Source organism: Eleginops maclovinus, chromosome 4 (assembly GCF_036324505.1).
Source record: "Eleginops maclovinus isolate JMC-PN-2008 ecotype Puerto Natales chromosome 4, JC_Emac_rtc_rv5, whole genome shotgun sequence".
Classification (NCBI taxonomy): Eukaryota; Metazoa; Chordata; class Actinopteri; order Perciformes; family Eleginopidae; genus Eleginops; species Eleginops maclovinus.
The window spans coordinates 6,854,424-6,873,232 of NC_086352.1; the positions used below are offsets into that span (position 1 = coordinate 6,854,424).

The 18,809-nt window shown below is 40.3% G+C and overlaps 1 protein-coding gene across 1 annotated transcript; it reads right to left on the reverse strand.

The window, feature by feature from the left end:
• Nucleotides 1–630: 630 nt before the first annotated feature.
• Nucleotides 631–17,818, reverse strand: LOC134862836 (prepronociceptin-like). The gene is made up of 3 exons (XM_063880932.1): nt 17,724–17,818; nt 5,966–6,091; nt 631–3,413 (listed from the first exon to the last, which is right to left on the reverse strand). Exons 2-3 carry the CDS (start codon nt 6,083–6,085, stop codon nt 2,799–2,801), a joined length of 735 nt encoding a protein of 244 aa, XP_063737002.1. The 5' UTR covers nt 6,086–6,091; nt 17,724–17,818; the 3' UTR covers nt 631–2,798.
• Nucleotides 17,819–18,809: the final 991 nt, after the last annotated feature.

Consider the following 18,809-nt stretch of genomic DNA (forward strand, 5'->3'; position numbering starts at 1 on the left):
CCATGTTATCATCGGGACTAGATTTATCTACTAGTTTTTATTTTAATTTTATGTGTTCATATTTATGCATGCATTGTCACTAGTAGTATCATTGTCTCTATTTTTGGTCACCGTATTTTAAGTATCTGATTTATTTGATATAATTCAGTTTATAAATTGTATTCGAGTATTTTATTAAATGTATAATTCGCTATGATAATTATATAGTATTAAGTGTTTTTATTGTGTAATTAAATTGAAAGGATGATGCTAATTGTCACTTTTTGACATTGTAATGAGGGCAAGGTGTTTATAGGTTTATATATAATTACAGTTGCTTTTTAGAAGCATTTATGATGTTAATATGAGCACATTATGGTGTTACCTTTGTGAAAGATGTGTATTTTCTTGCTCTTCAGTGCAGATATACCTTGCTATTCAACCTCCATCCTACTTCTAAATGTGTTTTCATGCACAAAAACCCATAAAACACACTACAGGAAAGGGAAAACCCCCAATAAGCGTAAAAGGGCCCCTCATACAAACCCCAAAACATATGAATAAAACACCTCAAGACACATAATCAGTTGCTGCATAACAAGCCACGAAGGAAATAGTAAACTATTTTATTGACATTTTTTAAATGCTATTTACAAGTTCTCATAGTGGGCAACATCTCACACCATTACAGTTTGAAGAAAAATAATATAAAGTTTGTACACACTGGCATCTGGACACAACGACGATGCTCACTTGTACTTCACATCGGTTTAGCACACAGAAACTGCAGAAATACCAAGTGCTGAGTATAAATTCACCTCCATGTTTTTTATTAAACCTGTCTCAGTGACACATGTCTCAGGTGTGTTTTGGCACAGTGATAAATCAGTGACTTCTTGCTGCATGTTTTCTGTTATTTACCACACATCACGTACACTATACTTTACATTACTGCCAACATTACCCCAACCAAAAGGCCAAAACATGAAACGATAGTGTCCTTTAAAAGAGACTGCATTTCGCCGTAAGCTGGTAGCATAGTAAAGATGTAAGAAGATTTGGTAGTTTGTACAGATGACCCAGCACAGTAATGAACTTGGGAAATAAACTTTATAAAACAGGTAATCAGAAAAATAAACAACTGATATTAACATCCGGAGACACGCCACTTCACTTTTGATCTTTAAGCTGTTAACTCAAGTGCTGCGTGTCTTTGAATTAGTGGGGAAAGCATTTGATGGGAGTTAAATGGTCCAACTATTAAATATCATTGTTGTCTTATTGATGTTCAACTGCAGAGCACTCTTTGAGGCAGAAAATATTCAGTTAAAAATGATTGAGGGACATGAAACTGTCAGGAGATGGTCTTAGATTTGTTCCAATTATTGAATATTAAAACCGAAAATGTTGTATTTTATTACAACCACATCAAGCTTTGTAAAGTACGCCTCACCGGGAGAGTAAAGAAGCATAAATTAATAACTTAATTAAGAGAAAACTTGTACCTTGTATCTTATACCTAAATTACCTAAATTGTGTTTTAAAAAAAGGATGGAACATATTAAAACCTTTGGCTTGTAGGGTGTGAAGATAAAATCAAACCTTTATTTTAGAGCATCCACTGTGGGAGGAATTCTCAAATTAAGTGGAAAAGTGCTTGGGTAATTAATCAAATGAAACATGGTTATTTAACTGGTTCATCTAGGGGCAATACCAGTAGGTCAATTCCCAAATGTCTACCAGTTAAACCTTTTCTTGTGAGCGTAGGTTTGATAATAAAAGTCAAATTGTTTCCAAAACGATGAGGATTGAAAACAGAGAGGGGTAATCAGTTTGTCTTTTACGAGGCCTCCAATGGGAGTCTTAGTGCTTTACGGTTTTTGGTAAATTACTGGCGGTTACTTTGGTGACACCTGTTACATGTTGGTGGAGTAAAGGAAAATAATCAGCTGTTCTCATACGCAGCTCTACCTTTAAGTAATTAGTGTATATCCCATTAAACCAATTGAATCTATTCCACATAAGTGTGAACCTGGAAGTATAAAGACAGAAGAATTATGGGTGGGTATGGAGGTCAAAACTTTCTCTCAGAGACCGATATTTGGATAATGGATATTATGAACCAGAAGGTTTAAAGAGCAACCCAGAAGACAGATGTTTGTCTCCCATGTGACACCGGGTTGATTTATTTGTCTCGTAACTTCCGTACTTTAATATTACCAATTGCTTTAATTATATTGAATTGAAATGACGACTTATTTTTCACGTGACGCAAAACCTGTAGTTACGTTGACCTAACCAAGAAACGTTGTAGCCTAAACAAAACCGAGTTGTTTCCTTATTTGAAAAATACTTTACAAACGTAAATTGACACGTGTTGCTGGACATTTGTAGGAAAACGCACTAAACAATGAGGAATTACTTTTCCGTTGCATGAGGATAGGTGGCAAAGGCATTGGGAAATAGTTAAATAGTTTAATAATCATTGGGTGAACACAAGACTTTCACCCACAACACAGATGTTTGTGACCCATGTGACACAAACATTGATTGTGACTTTCTTTAGTCTTACATTTTCCGTGATAGCTTTTTATTCCAATCCTTGACTTTTTGTATAAACGTAACCCAGAACGTTTGAGGCCTAAACCAAACCAAGCTTCCTCTGAAAAACCTGTAATGAGCGGAAATGATCAGCTGGACGTTCGTAGGAGAACGCACAAATAATAAGGAACACCTTTTTGTATAAACATACAAACCGTTGTATGAGGATACATTGCAAAGACATCAGGGAGTAGTTAAATGTCAGTGGCGTGAAGGGGTTAAACCTCGTTCTGTTCGGTCAGGTCCTCTGACAGGCTGTTGTACTCGGTGGCCTTAGAGCTCATCCCCAGATACTGCTTCAGGAACTCGCTGAAACGTTTTTGGTTGTTCCACTTGCGCGCTGACTTCCGAATGCCGATGAAGCCGCCGTACCTCTTCTGGTACGATCTCCCCGGAGACATCAGCTTCCTGTAGCCGTGTCTTCCTTTGACGAACCCTCCAAACCTCTTGGAGACGCTCAGCCCGACGTCGCCTTGTCCTCCAGCAGCTCCTCCTTCCTGTCCTGCTTCCTCGTCATACTCGTCCTCAAGAGACAGGGGACTCTGGGAATTTAAGGCTGTGTTCAGAGGACCGCCATTGCCCCCCAGATCCCTATCGTCCATCCCGAGCGCCCTCGTCACGTGATCGTAACTCTGCAATGCAAAGGGCAGCAACAGATCTCCAGCCACCTGCTCCTCCTGTTCATCCTCCTCAGGAAACAGGGCCTCCACCTCCTCCTGAGACCTTTTCCGTACGATACCGGTGAGGGAGGAAATAGGCGAGGACAGGACTTTACGACAGAAGTCCCAGGAGAAAGCCGGGGAGACGTTGGCTTCGCACTCAGCGAGACAAACCTGACAGAGACAAGAGACAAGAGAACGTCTTCATTTTCAGGACTGGAAACAGGAAGCTTCTGAGATCGATCAGTGTTTACTACGACCAAACATCCCTGGACCGAACCAGAAAAAATCACATTTTCAGGTTTTTGATTGTGTGAACAGTTTTGCTGCACTATAGCTGGCCTTTAAAGTTTGCTCAAATGCATCAATAATATATGAATATCTCATAAACGCTTTTTAATATTGCAACCGAATTTGGAGAACAAGTGAAGATATGATTTCCAAGTAAGCAAGACAAATTTGGTTCCATTTGGTGTGGTCCTCTGACATGTTTTTGTCCAATACTTTACATTTTGTCCATTTACTGTACATACACAACTATTGGCATTTCCATCATCTTGGACTTATTAGCAAATGTTAGCGTACTAGGCCAACTTATATGATACCTGCTGCTGTTAGTATGAAACAACTTAATGTCATTCTGAATGAGTGAAATGAGGAATACTCCACCCACTAAAAACAAGTTTAGTGAAATGCAAAGGAGGAATAGAGTGGCGTAGGGATGACCTATTTTTGTAGGATTTTGGAATATTGTAAAAAAAATAAGGTCTGTGGAAAACCAACCTGTTTGATAAATGCACGTTTTGTTCAGCCGGATAATCTCCACATGTCTACCCTACTTTTATAATTTACGAATCATAAATCTAATCACCAGAAGCAAAATGCTATTGTTATGCTATAAACAAACTAAAGAGGAGTACAGCAGGGAGCTTAAGATCGTTTCCACTGACTTTTGTGCGCTTGCATATTTTAACAAAGCTTTTCCTTTAAGCCACACTGAGTTTAACTAGAAGTACTTCAAACAGAACAGGGGCAAACAAACTAAGCAGGAGTGTTTACTGCTGCTGTATTTAATGTCGTAGAACAAAACGTGATCCATCTCTTAAATTTGTCTCACCTACAGACCTTATTTCAAACTGTTTTCCAATATCCTACGGAGAAATCCCACTGACTCTGAGAGGGAACCAGAAGGAGTAAAATGCTAACTCACTTCTGGGTTTTAGGACTCGTTCCTGCACCGCTCTATTAGTTATGGGCTGTTAAAAAATAGTCAATAAGGGACCACATCTTTCCAAATAACACTTTTCTTGACCTTGGTGGAAGACGTCAGGGGGTCAAGAAAGCTGTGAAGGAATGACCGACAGTGCAGTAGAGGATAATATTTATTGATAACATAGAAAATGAATAGATTACAGAGACAAACTCAATACTTTTAAGTAAGCAATCATGTTGCAAATAGAATCACAGCGCCTGAGATGTTTTTAATAAATGCATTGAGTTATCTCCTTTTCTTTGGTTAAGCCTGGTCCCGTGTACCCTATGCTTTAGCAGATAAGAAAAGCACTTTTAATTAAAGAATTTGGCTGCCAACAAGTTACAAGATACGATCAAGATAAAAGCAAAACATGTTTCCCTGAATTGAACACACTGCGTCGTTACTCAATGTATCTGATTTGCTCCGGTGGTTTGAGTGGAGGATCATTAAGTCTTTACTCCTATAACACTAAACTCAATATGACAGAAGGAGACTGCATTGCGTTTAATTTACTGTTTCCATGAAGAAGACTAATCATGGATGCTCTGGCGTGTTATTGACTTACAAGAAACATGAGATGGAGATAAAGAGAAAGGAGAAAAACTGTCAGAAGAAGAGAGGGATAGAAGATGAAAAGGCGCAGTAATTGAAAGCGTGTGAAAAGATGCCCGAAGAAAACGTCTTACAAAGGTCTTTTTTTTAAATCAGGGGCTATGTGCTCTTAAATGCAGAAATGTCATCATCCAGAAACAGCCAGCAGGCAAAAGCACTGAGAGTAAGAACACACAACTATCCCCAGGAATTAATTAGCCACAACAAATTAAAATCTGAAATGCAAAAGGGTAATGTGTTGAGTCAGGAGGGGATGGAAACAGGAAGGTAAGGTGCGGAGTTAAGAGAAGAATTTCTGGGTAATGCGAGTTCTGTGTGAGGAGGTAATCTGTTTTCTGGACGGATGATTTGCTGACCTAATTTATTTTGCTCTTATTCCTTCGAGGTGGTAGCTTCAAATGTTTTCCATTAATCTTTCTTTTTTATTCTACTTTCCAATTTGTGTCATTTCCTCTAAGTCTATCTTTTTGCACGGTTACTATTTGTCTATTCTAATCCAAATGTTACCACAAAAACAGGTTGAAAAGTGCTGTTAAAGAAACGTTTGTACTCCTATATATGGTATAAAACGCTCAGCATATAGGCCTACATGGTTATGGTTTCACAATGGTTAAACATTGAATGAGAAACAGGATGTAGGTTCTTTGTACTGTATATTCTTTGGGCTTTGAAACCTGCCATGTTTTTCCCAAATGATGAATATTTTCTAAAAATGTTTTGACAAAAAGTTTCAAATACGTAAATGTTTTAGCATTGTGCGTGTGTGTGTGTGTGTGTGTGTGTGTGTGTGTGTGTGTGTGTGTGTGTGTGTGTGTGTGTGTGTGTGTGTGGGTGTGTGTGTGTGTGTGTGTGTCCTCACCAGCGTGTTGAAGGGCAGATGTTTGGGCAGGATGTGGCTGCAGGACAGGCAGTCTGTCTGGCAGTCGCTGTGTGCAGGATCACACACACACAGCAGCAGCAGAGCCATCAACGTCTTCATGGTCCGCTGCACAACACAGGACACAACAAACACACACAATAAGTTCAACAGTTTCATGTTGCAGCGGTTTTTAGTTAGCATCCCCATGGATCCAATGGGATTTTTCCATTGGATTTTGGATTATTGTCGACAACACCACCGCTAAACTAAAGGCAGCTAATGTTGGGCTATAAAGGAACTACAGCACGGTCACATGACTTTACGTCACCACCGCTAAGCTAAAGGCGGTTAATGTTGGGCTATAAAGGAACTACAGCACGGTCACATGACTTCACGTCACCACCGCTAAGCTAAAGGCGGCTAATGTTGGGCTATAAAGGAACTACAGCACGGTCACATGACTTCAGGTCACCACCGCTAAGCTAAAGGAGGCTAATGTTGGGCTATAACGGAACTACAGCACGGTCACATGACTTCACGTCACCACCGCTAAGCTAAAGGCGGCTAATGTTGGGCTATAAAGGAACTACAGCACAGTCACATGACTTCACGTCACCACCGCTAAGCTAAAGGTGGCTAATGTTGGGCTATAAAGGAACTACAGCACGGTCACATGACTTCACGTCACCACCGCTAAGCGAAAGGAGGCTAATGTTGGGCTATAAAGGAACTACAGCACGGTCACATGACTTCACGTCACCACCGCTAAGCGAAAGGAGGCTAATGTTGGGCTATAAAGGAACTACAGCACGGTCACATGACTTCACGTCACCACCGCTAAGCGAAAGGAGGCTAATGTTGGGCTATAAAGGAACTACAGCACGGTCACATGACTTCAGGTCACCACCGCTAAGCTAAAGGAGGCTAATGTTGGGCTATAACGGAGCTACAGCACGGTCACATGACTTCACGTCACCACCGCTAAGCGAAAGGAGGCTAATGTTGGGCTATAAAGGAACTACAGCACGGTCACATGACTTCACGTCACCACCGCTAAGCTAAAGGCGGCTAATGTTGGGCTATAAATGAACTACAGCACGGTCACATGACTTCACGTCACCACCGCTAAGCGAAAGGAGGCTAATGTTGGGCTATAAAGGAACTACAGCACGGTCACATGACTTCAGGTCACCACCGCTAAGCTAAAGGAGGCTAATGTTGGGCTATAACGGAGCTACAGCACGGTCACATGACTTCACGTCACCACCGCTAAGCTAAAGGAGGCTAATGTTGGGCTATAAAGGAACTACAGCACGGTCACATGACTTCACATCACCACCGCTAAGCTAAAGGCGGCTAATGTTGGGCTATAAAGGAACTACAGCACGGTCACATGACTTCACGTCACCACCGCTAAGCTAAAGGAGGCTAATGTTGGGCTATAAAGGAACTACAGCACGGTCACATGACTTCACGTCACCACCGCTAAGCTAAAGGCGGCTAATGTTGGGCGTGATGATGTTTAGTCGTCTCATTTAGACACTTGTTAGCAACCACTGTTTATAATTCACCAGTGGGAGATTTACTGAGGTATTAATGTTGTAGTACAAAACGTTAAAATCTCTTCAGCTTCTGTTAACCATAGACTGTATAGAATGTTGTTCCATTGACATTGGGAATAGGACAATGAGAGAATGAGAGCATCACAGGGTCAGGAGGCGACATTTAGGAGCAGAGCGAAGGATAGAGAGCACAAAAGATAGAAAGAAAGTGCCGGAGAAAGACTTGGAGATTAAGAAACAAGGTTTGTCTTTATTCTGGAAGAAACATCCCAGTCTGACGTCAGAAACACAACCAGAGTTCTCATCTCATTAAACAAACTCGTTAACTCCTCTAATTGATGCCTCAATTAATGCCTCTGGCTACAAACTGAGTCATTGTTTGCTGCCGACAAACCCACACACACGCACACACACACACACACACACACACACACACACACACACACACACACACACACACACACACACACACACAGACCCACATCCCACATAAGATCCACGGCATTAATAAACCAAAGTTCAGCCACAAAAGCACACAACAATGCATGCTCGTATACAACCCCCCCCCCACACACACACACACACACACACACACACACACTCTGATATGCTGATGTTTTAACAGTAGGTTGTCGTTATCTGCTTAACAGGCGCGGCTGAAAGTAAAACTAATTGGCCTTAAATAAAAAGCTTCTTCATAATGCCTAAGAATTGTTAATTTATTCAGAGTAATTAAAAACTGATAAAACGTAATTGCACTACAGTTCATCCCAGTGTTAAACTACCCAAACGTCTGCTCTGCAAAATTAATCAAAATTAATCAGTCTCCTCGTGTGCAAACAATATAACCGAGTGTGTGAGTGTGTGTGTGTAGCCTACGTCAGGAAGGAGGACGGGTTCGACAGTGAAGGACAAAAGAGCAGTGCAACCATTTTAGATGGAGGACAGTTTAGGCGGATGAGGTTGGCAGATGGCGGTGGATTTAGAGGAACAGATTGTTCTGTTTATTTGGCTAAAATGCATCTCGTTCTCAAACCTCCTGTCACTGACTGTGCAAACTTAGCTTCTAAAATTAGCCGCCGTCATTAAGGCTAATGCGTGGAAGAGACTTCACTTCTTTTTCTGTTGCCTGCTGACAGAAGATGCATTAAAAATGGGTTTCCTTTATTGGTCAGGACATTAAAGTGGAATAGATGCTTACTTTTATCGCATAAAACTACACTGTCCCCTGTAGGCTGCTCTCACACACGCCTACAGTCATGCTAGCAGCTCTACATCGCTGTCCCAGCTTGGTTTCATTGAAACAACTGCTGTGTCTCAGTTCAGATGCCCCCCTAACACACTACCATGTCTTCCATTGAGAACACTTGTGCAGCATTTGAATTCTGACCATGTCTCAAATCCCACACAGCTGCTCCTCCCTCACAGGAAGTGACGATAGCCGCTGTTAGCTAGCTAGCTTGCAACGCTATCTTTTGCAGTACTTACAATGTCTCTCTGTTTATTCTTTTTAGGTACACTGAGATGTCGAGTCAGGGTTAGGGTCATTATAGTGCATGTTCCTATGTTCTTAATCTTAACTCTTACATCCTTAACTCTTACATCCTGTTGTAATCCATCGTGTCCATCCATTGTGTATTTTATTCTACATTATGCACACAGAATCCTGCAAATACTAGATCACCTTCATCATGCCATGCATAATTTAGCTTATTGTGCTTATATTTTATTCACTATTTTCATCTAATTTCATTTTGCACTACTTTTTAGTTGTTTTTTTATTATTATTTCTATTTCTATTTTATTATTATTTTGTCTTATGTCCTTTTATAATATGTTGCACTGTTGCAGGAGCTCGGGACCTTGGATTTTCAAAGCCAGAAATACACTGTGAGCACATGATAATAAAGACCCTGAAACCTTGAAACCTACACTTTGCATTCAGATGCACTTATGCAATCAAACCAGTACATGAAAATGTAGAAGTACGCATGCATGAGACACAAACATCAACAAAACGGAACCATGACCTTTAAAATCCACCTGGAGGAGATTTGGTAAGGATGGATTGGATGTTCGTGATTCATTGACTTCTATTTGTGTGGATTATCTTACTAACGTTACAAAAATGCTTGTTTTGAAGGCAAATCATTTTCTTCTTCCAAACCTTTGTTGTGTAATTGCTTAATGATAAGGCATAAGTATGTAAATTCCATTACAGGAGAGACTTGGTGTCAGTTAGGTGGAAGAAATGTGCAAATTGATGGGCAATGGTGGCAACAATCAGTCGAAATCTCTTGAAAAATGTTGCATATTTGGAGAAATCCAATATCATGGACGCATTTGTTTAAGGCAAGGCATTTTTATTTGTTTTTTGATAAAAATGCGAGCTTTGTGAATAAACATGTATCATAGGAGATGTTTTTAGACAGCTGTCGTTGGAGGTTTAAGCAGAAGTCCATATTGAACTAGAGGCTGACTGCAGGGAACTAGTTGAGTATTATCTACGTCTTTCCTGCTCAAAACGATTATTTTCACTTTCAGATTTCCTATGAAGTGCGTGCAGACATTCACACAGGTCCACTGACTGACGTCTTCATCTGTTTTTCTATCTTCTTGTCTCTAAAGTACCTTGAAAAGCTCTGTTAAAATGGACTGATCTTTGCGGAGGTCTTCTGTTGACGTCTGCCAGGTCTTCCCTCTCAGAGAGTCTTTGAAACTCAATTACTCTGCTTTTAATTAACTGATTAACTACAAATATCCCAGTTAATAAGTCATTAATGTCTGCACTGCGGCGCTGCTGATGGACGTCTTATGGTCCAGAAGAAAAAATATATTTAATATTTAAAAAACCCTGTCCACTGGATATCTAAGTATCTATCCTCAACAGTTAATATTAAGACTAATAATTAACAAAAAGCCATAAAGTGGAAACATCAACACATGAGTAACTCAAGGTAGGTTCAACAAGCTTTGGTCGATTTGAAAAAGGACTAAACCTCCTAATTCAAGAGGAGGGAGTGCGGTGTGTGAGTGTGTGTGAGTGTTAGCTTCCCTAAAGCAAGTGAATGGGGAATGACTCGTCGTATGTGAAGCTTTGAGTGGTCGAAAAGACCTGATAAAGAGCTGTACAGTCTATTCACCATGATTTGAAAGAGTACTCAGCCATGTGTAAATGCTGGTAAAAATACAGAAATGTTCAAATGTAGTTCTGGTCTGATCAACTCTATCCACCATTACTGTATTTTCTCCATTATTGGCAATTTTCTCATCAAGAACAGGAAGTATGAAATAAATAAATGACTCTAAGCCTGAAGAGCGACTTAAAGCCGGATTATTCACGGCTGGTTGAGCGGAGGAGCGTCTGTCCTGCAGATTACTGCGTTATTTAAATATAATGACAACCTTATTGTCCAATTCATGTCGTGTCTTATTGTAACTTTTGAAACTTTGTAAGTGCTTTTTGTATAATAGCGTCCTGGCGTTTGGATTTAATGTTATTCTTGTGCAAGAACAGCAAAAAAAAAGGAACTGATTAATGTTTGTTGATGTTCTCACTTTGAATTTAAAAGACAAACGTAGTTCAGTCTTTATCAAAATGCAAATGGTGTTTAACTTTACTGATCTTCCATGTATGAAGAGCATGAGGCATCTAACATGATGTTTGCCAAACTGTTAAAACTCTATCTTAAAGAAGAGGGAACCTGCATGTTAATAAAAGCAAATGAAGCATTGTATAATTAAGCGCTGATCGTGACGATGGCTTTGTTAGTTGACGAGTCCCTTTGACAGGTAATGAGTTGTTGTTAATTCTTCTGCCTGCAGCCTGATGGCAGGAAAGCGACTTTGATTGACAGCTTGTCTCGGGCCCACTCAGAATACATTGCTCTCTTTGTTTTAATAATGATAGCTATCCGGAAAAATGACGGGGTGGTCATTTACGTGACACATTTCAGGACAGTAGATCTATATTACCAATCGGGTTGATTGAAAATATCTCATTTGTATATTTATGGTGTGTCACTTCTTGCTACCTACTGGTTTTTCTGTCACTACCTCGACCTCTGTACTCAGGCACTTCTCTACCCCTTCCTCCACCGACAACTTCTTACTCTGTGAGGTTTACATGCATGCAAAATGAGGAAAAACTTCAACCATTGGCAGTAACGTCTACAAGGTGCTCCAGTCTTCAAGGCGAAACATGAACTGAATTGTGTAGCATGAAAAATCAGTTTCACAAATGTACCTTTTACTTTTTGGAATGTATTTTTGCTTTCACAGTGATCATGCTTTAGTCGACCCTGAAATCAGCCTCTCCCTTGCTCGACTAAAAGCCAATGGGATTATTCCATTGGATTTTAGGCACACCTTCACATCCATTCATTTCCTCCTCACATTTTCTCAGTCCATACTTATTCTGCGGACTGGATGGGACGCTTTGGTCGTGAGTTGCTTATAAATGATCAGAATAATGACATTTATTGTTAGAAAGCACAAAAAAAAAGCTCTATTAGTACAACCACACTTCCACTTCTCTGGGTGAAAGAGATCATTTCCTTTGTTCCTGCTCCTTGTCTCTTGTCAGAGTTCATTGTAGCTCACAGATGTGTCTGCAGAGTGGGCGTTTTGACAGATCTGCAGCCAGAACAGAAACCTTTAGTGCTTTGACGAGATGTTGGCTGTCACTCAGACCGAGGCTGTAGATTACATGCTGCAGCCATTACAGGCAGACACGCTATAAGCTAAATCAATTTCCCTTCTCAATGCACCTAATCACTTAAAGGTCGATTAATGGAAGGGAGGTGTGCTCACACACACTTACACAGGGGTCACATCAACAACGTATCTCATATGGATCTTCTTATTTATGTTTTCAGATGAGGCGTAAACTTGTATCGCTTTTCTATCACACGTGATGATGTATGTGTACCTCAGTGTTTCCCTCGCTTGTACATCTGTATTATGATCTATCATCAATCTTACTTACCTGAAATTACTTTATCGAACACCGGTGCAACTAACAATAATACAAAAGCATTCCACTCAGGTTTAAAATAGAAATAGGAGAAGTAATGAATCCCTCTTCACTCGAGTAAATACTTTGTGGTGTAGAGCCAAAGATCAGGATTTATGTGTTCACTGTACGGTTTCGTTCCCAAATGACCTGAGGGCCCCCACTGTACATTAAAAATAAAAATATTGACACCTGCAAACTGTTCTGACCTTTGACGTTGGTCGATGAAGATTAGTTTGAAAGCCCTAAAGCAGGTTGGAGTTTGCTAGGGGAGGAAACGGGATACAGCGATGGATGCAGAGCCCAGTTCATTCCTATGGTAGTTGCTCAGTGGCATGAAGCCAAAATGACCTGATGCTCGAAAAAACCAATACTCCACTACTATCTTTGTGATTTCCCTAAGCCCTGCCAGAACTTTGAGATCCAACTGATTCAAATACGGGCTATTCGATTGATACTGTGAAGGTGATTTACCTTAAAAGACAATACCCCCTGATTTACAGATCTTTCCTTCCCAAGTAAGTCAATGGGAAACCTGTACTTTGGGTCCAATGGCATCTCCTGAATGACTAGAAAGTTGTAGTACCGCCAAAGACGGTCCCTCTTCCTGGGTGCTTGCGTCACACCATTTGGTTAAAATGCTAACTATAGTTAAACTTGATTTAAGGATCGCCCCTTGAGATGAACCATCTTGTTTTCGAGGGGTCCCGCATCTATGCCAAGACAGAAAAAGGATGAGGGTGGAAGAGTTCACCTTCAGGAAGTAAAGCTTCACATGCAGAGAGAGCTGTTTGATCTTCTTCGTTATCCAGCAGGGGGCGCCAAGAAGAAGTCAAATTGTATAGAAGTCTATGAGAAAATTAGCCTATTACTCAGTCAACATTTTCCTGATGATTTGATGTTCTCAAGCTCTGGTTTTAAGTCTTCTTCGATACAGCATGATGTTTATTCAGTAAATTAAGGTCATTTTTAGAGTAATATAGATATTAAAGTAGGGCATGTTGTGATTGACAGGTCACTACGAAGGCCCGGATCAGCGTTTGGATGGATATTCTTAGAAATGTAACAATTTCTTTTCACAATATTTTCAGTTCATTAAAGTGAATTGTACAATATGGTCGCCTAAAAATGCCTTTTGGGTTTCAAAAGAACAAGACTGCCATGGCTAAAATGCTTAATTCAAGGCTTTAAAATGTTTAATTTACCAAGACATGAGGAAGATTAATTCAAGAGAAATACTTCAGACTTCAAGACGGCATTCATTTAATGAGGACAATGTTCTCATCACTCTGGTACACTGCAAGAGGTTGTCTGTCTTTCTGTTGTGCTTTTGTTCAGCGTTATGCAATCAAAGAAACTGGAAGAATTTACGTTTACTCTGACTTTGGTTTTGTTGCAGCTTCCTGAGCTTTGTCATATTACTACTGTTGTTGTTGGATAATTGTCCTCTTCTTCTATCCCTTCTTTTTGTCAATCGATGATAACACCTGCTGCAGCATCCCCCTTCTGACCCACCTCCAAAAGGGAGATTACTTCTGATAATGCAGATTTAATCCCTTGATAACATTTGAACTGCGTGCCAAATGCAGACACTTGAATTCCTAGATTACCAAGATAATAACAAAACAAATCAAGGAAGCCAAAGGAAAGGTCTCATGATGCTCATCTCTGCTTCCACAACTGTATGTAACTGCAGCTAACAAGAGTCCTTTGATAGGTACACAAACAGGGGAGAAAGGATCCTCCCGGGACAAAAGGGGTGGACGGGGCCCCGCTGTGTGAGGAACATTATATCCATGATTAACTCCACTTCACATTAAGAGCCGATTCAGTGCAGCCACCACAACCTGCACAATGCTGCGTGACCTGTGATCCAGCAGCCCTCATCATCCAACATTTCCCCCCTCCAGCCTTAAAATGGTTTCAAGTGTGTTGAGAAAATCCGCTTAGTATCTGTTACTGAGGAGAAGAGACACGTGGCTGCAGCTCAGTAAAGCGCTCCTAATGTCTTGTGCACTCTTTGTTAGTTAATACCGTCTACTGTATGGATTTGTCTTTGTTCTCAGTTTGTTTTTCCATGAAGGTCTGCAAGTGGAATTCATTGTTAACTGGTACTCATTAACTACGCTCTGACTACCAGTTCTTCATCAATTCAAATCAAGAGAAAGTGCCATCACTGTTGCATAAAACACTTCCTGTGAAGCAGGGCTTCTTCATTAAGCGACAAGACTTTATACTTCTACTCCACTAGAATTGGAAGCAAATATTGTACTTGTTTCTCACTGCATTTATATGACAAGATTATAAACTCTACAAGAAGCTCAAAACACACCAGTGACGCACACAGCTGGGACTGGAGCGCTTGTTGACCCCAGTAATATCTGAAAGAATCTTGTGACCATGTTGTTAAAATAAGCCAATAAAACACATTTTTAAGGTACGTTTCCAACAACAGAGACAGTTGTCCAAATGTATAATCCTGAACGCCACCAAGCGCTCCGGTCCCAGCTGTGTGAGTCACTTTTTAGTGTCCCCTGGTTTCCGGTGTGTTTTGAGCTTCTTGCAGCGTTTCCTTTAAGCACCTTTTGCTTTTAGTAAGAGCATGTTTTGACATCTTTCTCAGCTACCATAACAAAGAGCTAAATAAATAATGAAATAAATAAGGACAGCAATCAAACACCAAATCTACACAAAAATAACGAATAAAACCAGTAAAAAAAATACAATAATTAGGTTTAAAAAAGCCAGAGCATTTCCTTCATAGCTATGTGTAAGATATAGACTCAGACATCGTCAGGCTAATGCCTAAAAATAATCCTGTAATGAAGTGAGATGAGAAAATGTGACCCTGATAACTCACGGTGCACTCACCCAGATTACCTTCCATTACTCAGAGTCTTAAAGCACGGTGTAAACACAGAGCCGCTTTCCGCAGAGGTCCCCCTTTCATTCTTGGAACGAGCGGAGCGTGGCAGTAAATCAGGCCTTAACGAGTAATGAGTAATCTGGACGAACTGTTTGTGACCTTTTCCCGCTCGACAAAACACACGTGTGTATTCCTCAGATGGAGCGATACACCTAGATCTCTGCAGAGTCTGTGTGATCCCTGCTTCTATAACACACTTAACATGCAGTATTTAACCTTATAGAAGTAATAAAAGGACACATGTGCTCCTTGAGAGGTGTTGCATTAATGCTCTTCACCACAGTGGTGTTTGTTTTAGCAGTAATGCGACACATGTGGGTGCAAACGGCCATAACACTCAACAGGAAAAGGAAAAGATGAGCGGATGAATGCGTACTGCTGGTGTATTAGCTATTATTTGATTAAATCCAACACGTCTTAAACTGCACTGTTACTTTTATTCTTGTATTTTAAGTTTACCTGTTATTCAATTTTAGCTAATTTTAGTCGCATTGTCTTGGCTTTGTAATGACTGAAATGCTTTAAATGTTCTTTTGTGTAGCACTTTGAGTTGCATTGAGTTGAAATTTGCTATTTGTTTATATATAAAATGGCCTTGCATAGTATGGTTGAGTTCTCAGGGTATAGAAAAGACACATTTTATGTCATTTGTCCAAAATTAAACCAATAAAGAGACTTCTTCATTTCGTATTACAACTCTCCTAAATTAACTACATTTCTGCTGCAAAAATGGTCCTTTTTCTTGCCTGTAAAGACAATTTCAGCAATGTGAAAAAGCCTCTTTGCTATAATTATTAGTATTTATGTTTTTTAATTAATGAATTTACTGTAATTGTTGGAGTCACAATTGGATAGATGGATTTTTTCTGGTTCCAATTTTCTTGTATTTCTTTCAAATATAAAAGTTTCGCAAGCAACTACCATTGACGTAAATGCACCAGTTTAGCATTGACGTCAATGTCTTGCATGGCTGAAAATACGTCATCGCCGGAGTCTCCTGATTGGTTTAAACGTCTTTCCTCACATTGACGTAACCCTTATAACGCGTGAGTCTCTGCAGACTATGAAATGTGACGAGATGTCCCTGAATATCGATCCCATTCACGTCAAATTAGTCAGTGTCGGACTGCATGCATGAAAAGGTTTTACGTCAAATAGATAACGACTGTTTTTCCTAAACGTGGTCTTTACATGCACTCCGCCGCCGAGAGATCAAAGGTCAGAAGGTCACGGCGTCCCGACAAAAGATGCAACAGGAAAACGCATGGCAGGCGTTACGGTACGTAGACGAGTGACGCAGACAGAGAGTGATAAAGAGCAGCTCCAACGGTTCCAGGTGTCTCCAATTAGGCCTCTTGTGTAAATGCTAAAGACTCTGTTTCAAAGGTCAGAAGTTTGAAGTGCCTTAAGACTAGCTGCCATAGAGAGGAGGCGTGGAATATAAACAGGTGAAGGACACAAAGACCGATGGGAAAATAAAGTGCAACTCTTACAGTAAGAAGTGGCTCAACAAATGCTCTGTTTCTTCCCTTCAGTGCAATTGTTTAAGTGGAATTTGGATTTAATTCAAAAGAAATACATTTTTGGATTGCATTTATTTATTGACTCTCAATTAACAAAATTACCAAAATATGTTGAAACCAAAGAGGGAAGGAGATCTCTTTCTGGAGAGGTCAGAAGGTGCAACTTCTACTGGTTTCTGCAATTTATTAAGTGGGATTTTGATTAAACTGAAATGCAGTTTACAATTGGATTCTTATATTGGTCATCAGAAGATGCAACAAAGGGATTCAATATTATATCCTTACTTTCCAAAGAGCATGTCTAGAATTGGACTTTTTGTAAGATCAAAAAGGTCTTTATTTAAACGACGTATGTGCAAAACACTTTTGGATTGTTGTCATTTATGGGCTTCTCTAAATCTGACACAATACCAAAATTAGACACAACTATGGAGGTGAAAGGGATTTGAACTTCTATTTCTCGTGAGTGTGTCCCGAGCTTGACTTTAGTTGTGCGACTTATATGCAAAACACACTTAAATTTAAGTCATTTATTGGACTCTTTAAGTCTGAACTTTAAATATAAGACACAACCAAGGAGTTTAAAAGACACCCTTACTATCGGGACAAAGTGTCATCAATTAGACTTTTGTGTAAGACAAAAAACATCTCCACTTGAGTTTAAGGTTAAGGACTAAAATGACTTTTATGCAAAATCATCTCAAAGGTCAGGGGTCAAGCCATTTGTTCCTACCTGTGTTGGGGGGGATGTGGGTGCCTGTAGGGTCCCTCGGGTGCAGGTAGATGTTGGTCAGCGGTTACGTTTACTTCCCTCGGTCTCTGCAGGTTGTTCTGGCTACGTGGAGGCTGCAGACAGCTGCTCTTATAGAGAGACCTACCCCCCCCACACCTCCCCCTTCAACCTCCTCCTCTCATCCTCTCTCTTTCTAAAACTCCCTCCTTCATCACTGGGAGGAGGAGAAGGAGGGAGGGAGGAAGACGGAGGAAGAGCCAGACGTGAGTTAGGGGGAGAATATGGGAGATAGGATAGAAGGGAAAGGAAAGGAAGGAAGAGAAAAAGAAGGAGGTGAAATTATGGAAAGAGAAAGGGTGAGGAAGAGGTGGAGAAATGTAAAAGGGAGAGGAAGAGGGAGGAGGAGAAAGGAGAGGAAGTAAGGCATCTGTCTTTCTTCACTGGAGGGGGTTGTTGAGCTTTTTAATTTGCATTTTCACAAGGCATACATAACATAATTGGATACAGTTAAAACTAGAAGACTTTAAACGTAGACATAAAGAATTGTTAAATAAATAATTCACGTTCTGCTTCGCTGACTCAAGGGTGCGTCCACATTTCCATATGAAGTCTTCTGTTTAAAGCGTCATAGATAAATACCATTGCCAGCTAAAATAACCTCAACTTAAAGAAACAGTTCACTGTGATTAAGTTCTAACAGTTTTCAGGCATGAAACTGACTGTTTTGATTACCAATATGAGTTTACTTTATCCAAAAATGGTGTATTTGAGCGAGGTTTGGAGCTCTAATGCAAGCTACGTAGATTGGATGGATGGATGGATGATGGATGGATGGATGGATGGATGGATGGATGGATGGATGGATGGATGGATGGATAGATAGATAGATAGATAGATAGATAGATAGACAGACAGACAGACAGACAGACAGACAGACAGACAGACAGACAGACAGACAGACAGACAGACAGACAGACAGACAGACAGACAGACAGACAGACAGACAGACAGACAGACAGACAGACAGACAGACAGACAGACAGACAGACAGACAGACAGACAGACAGACAGACAGACAGACAGACA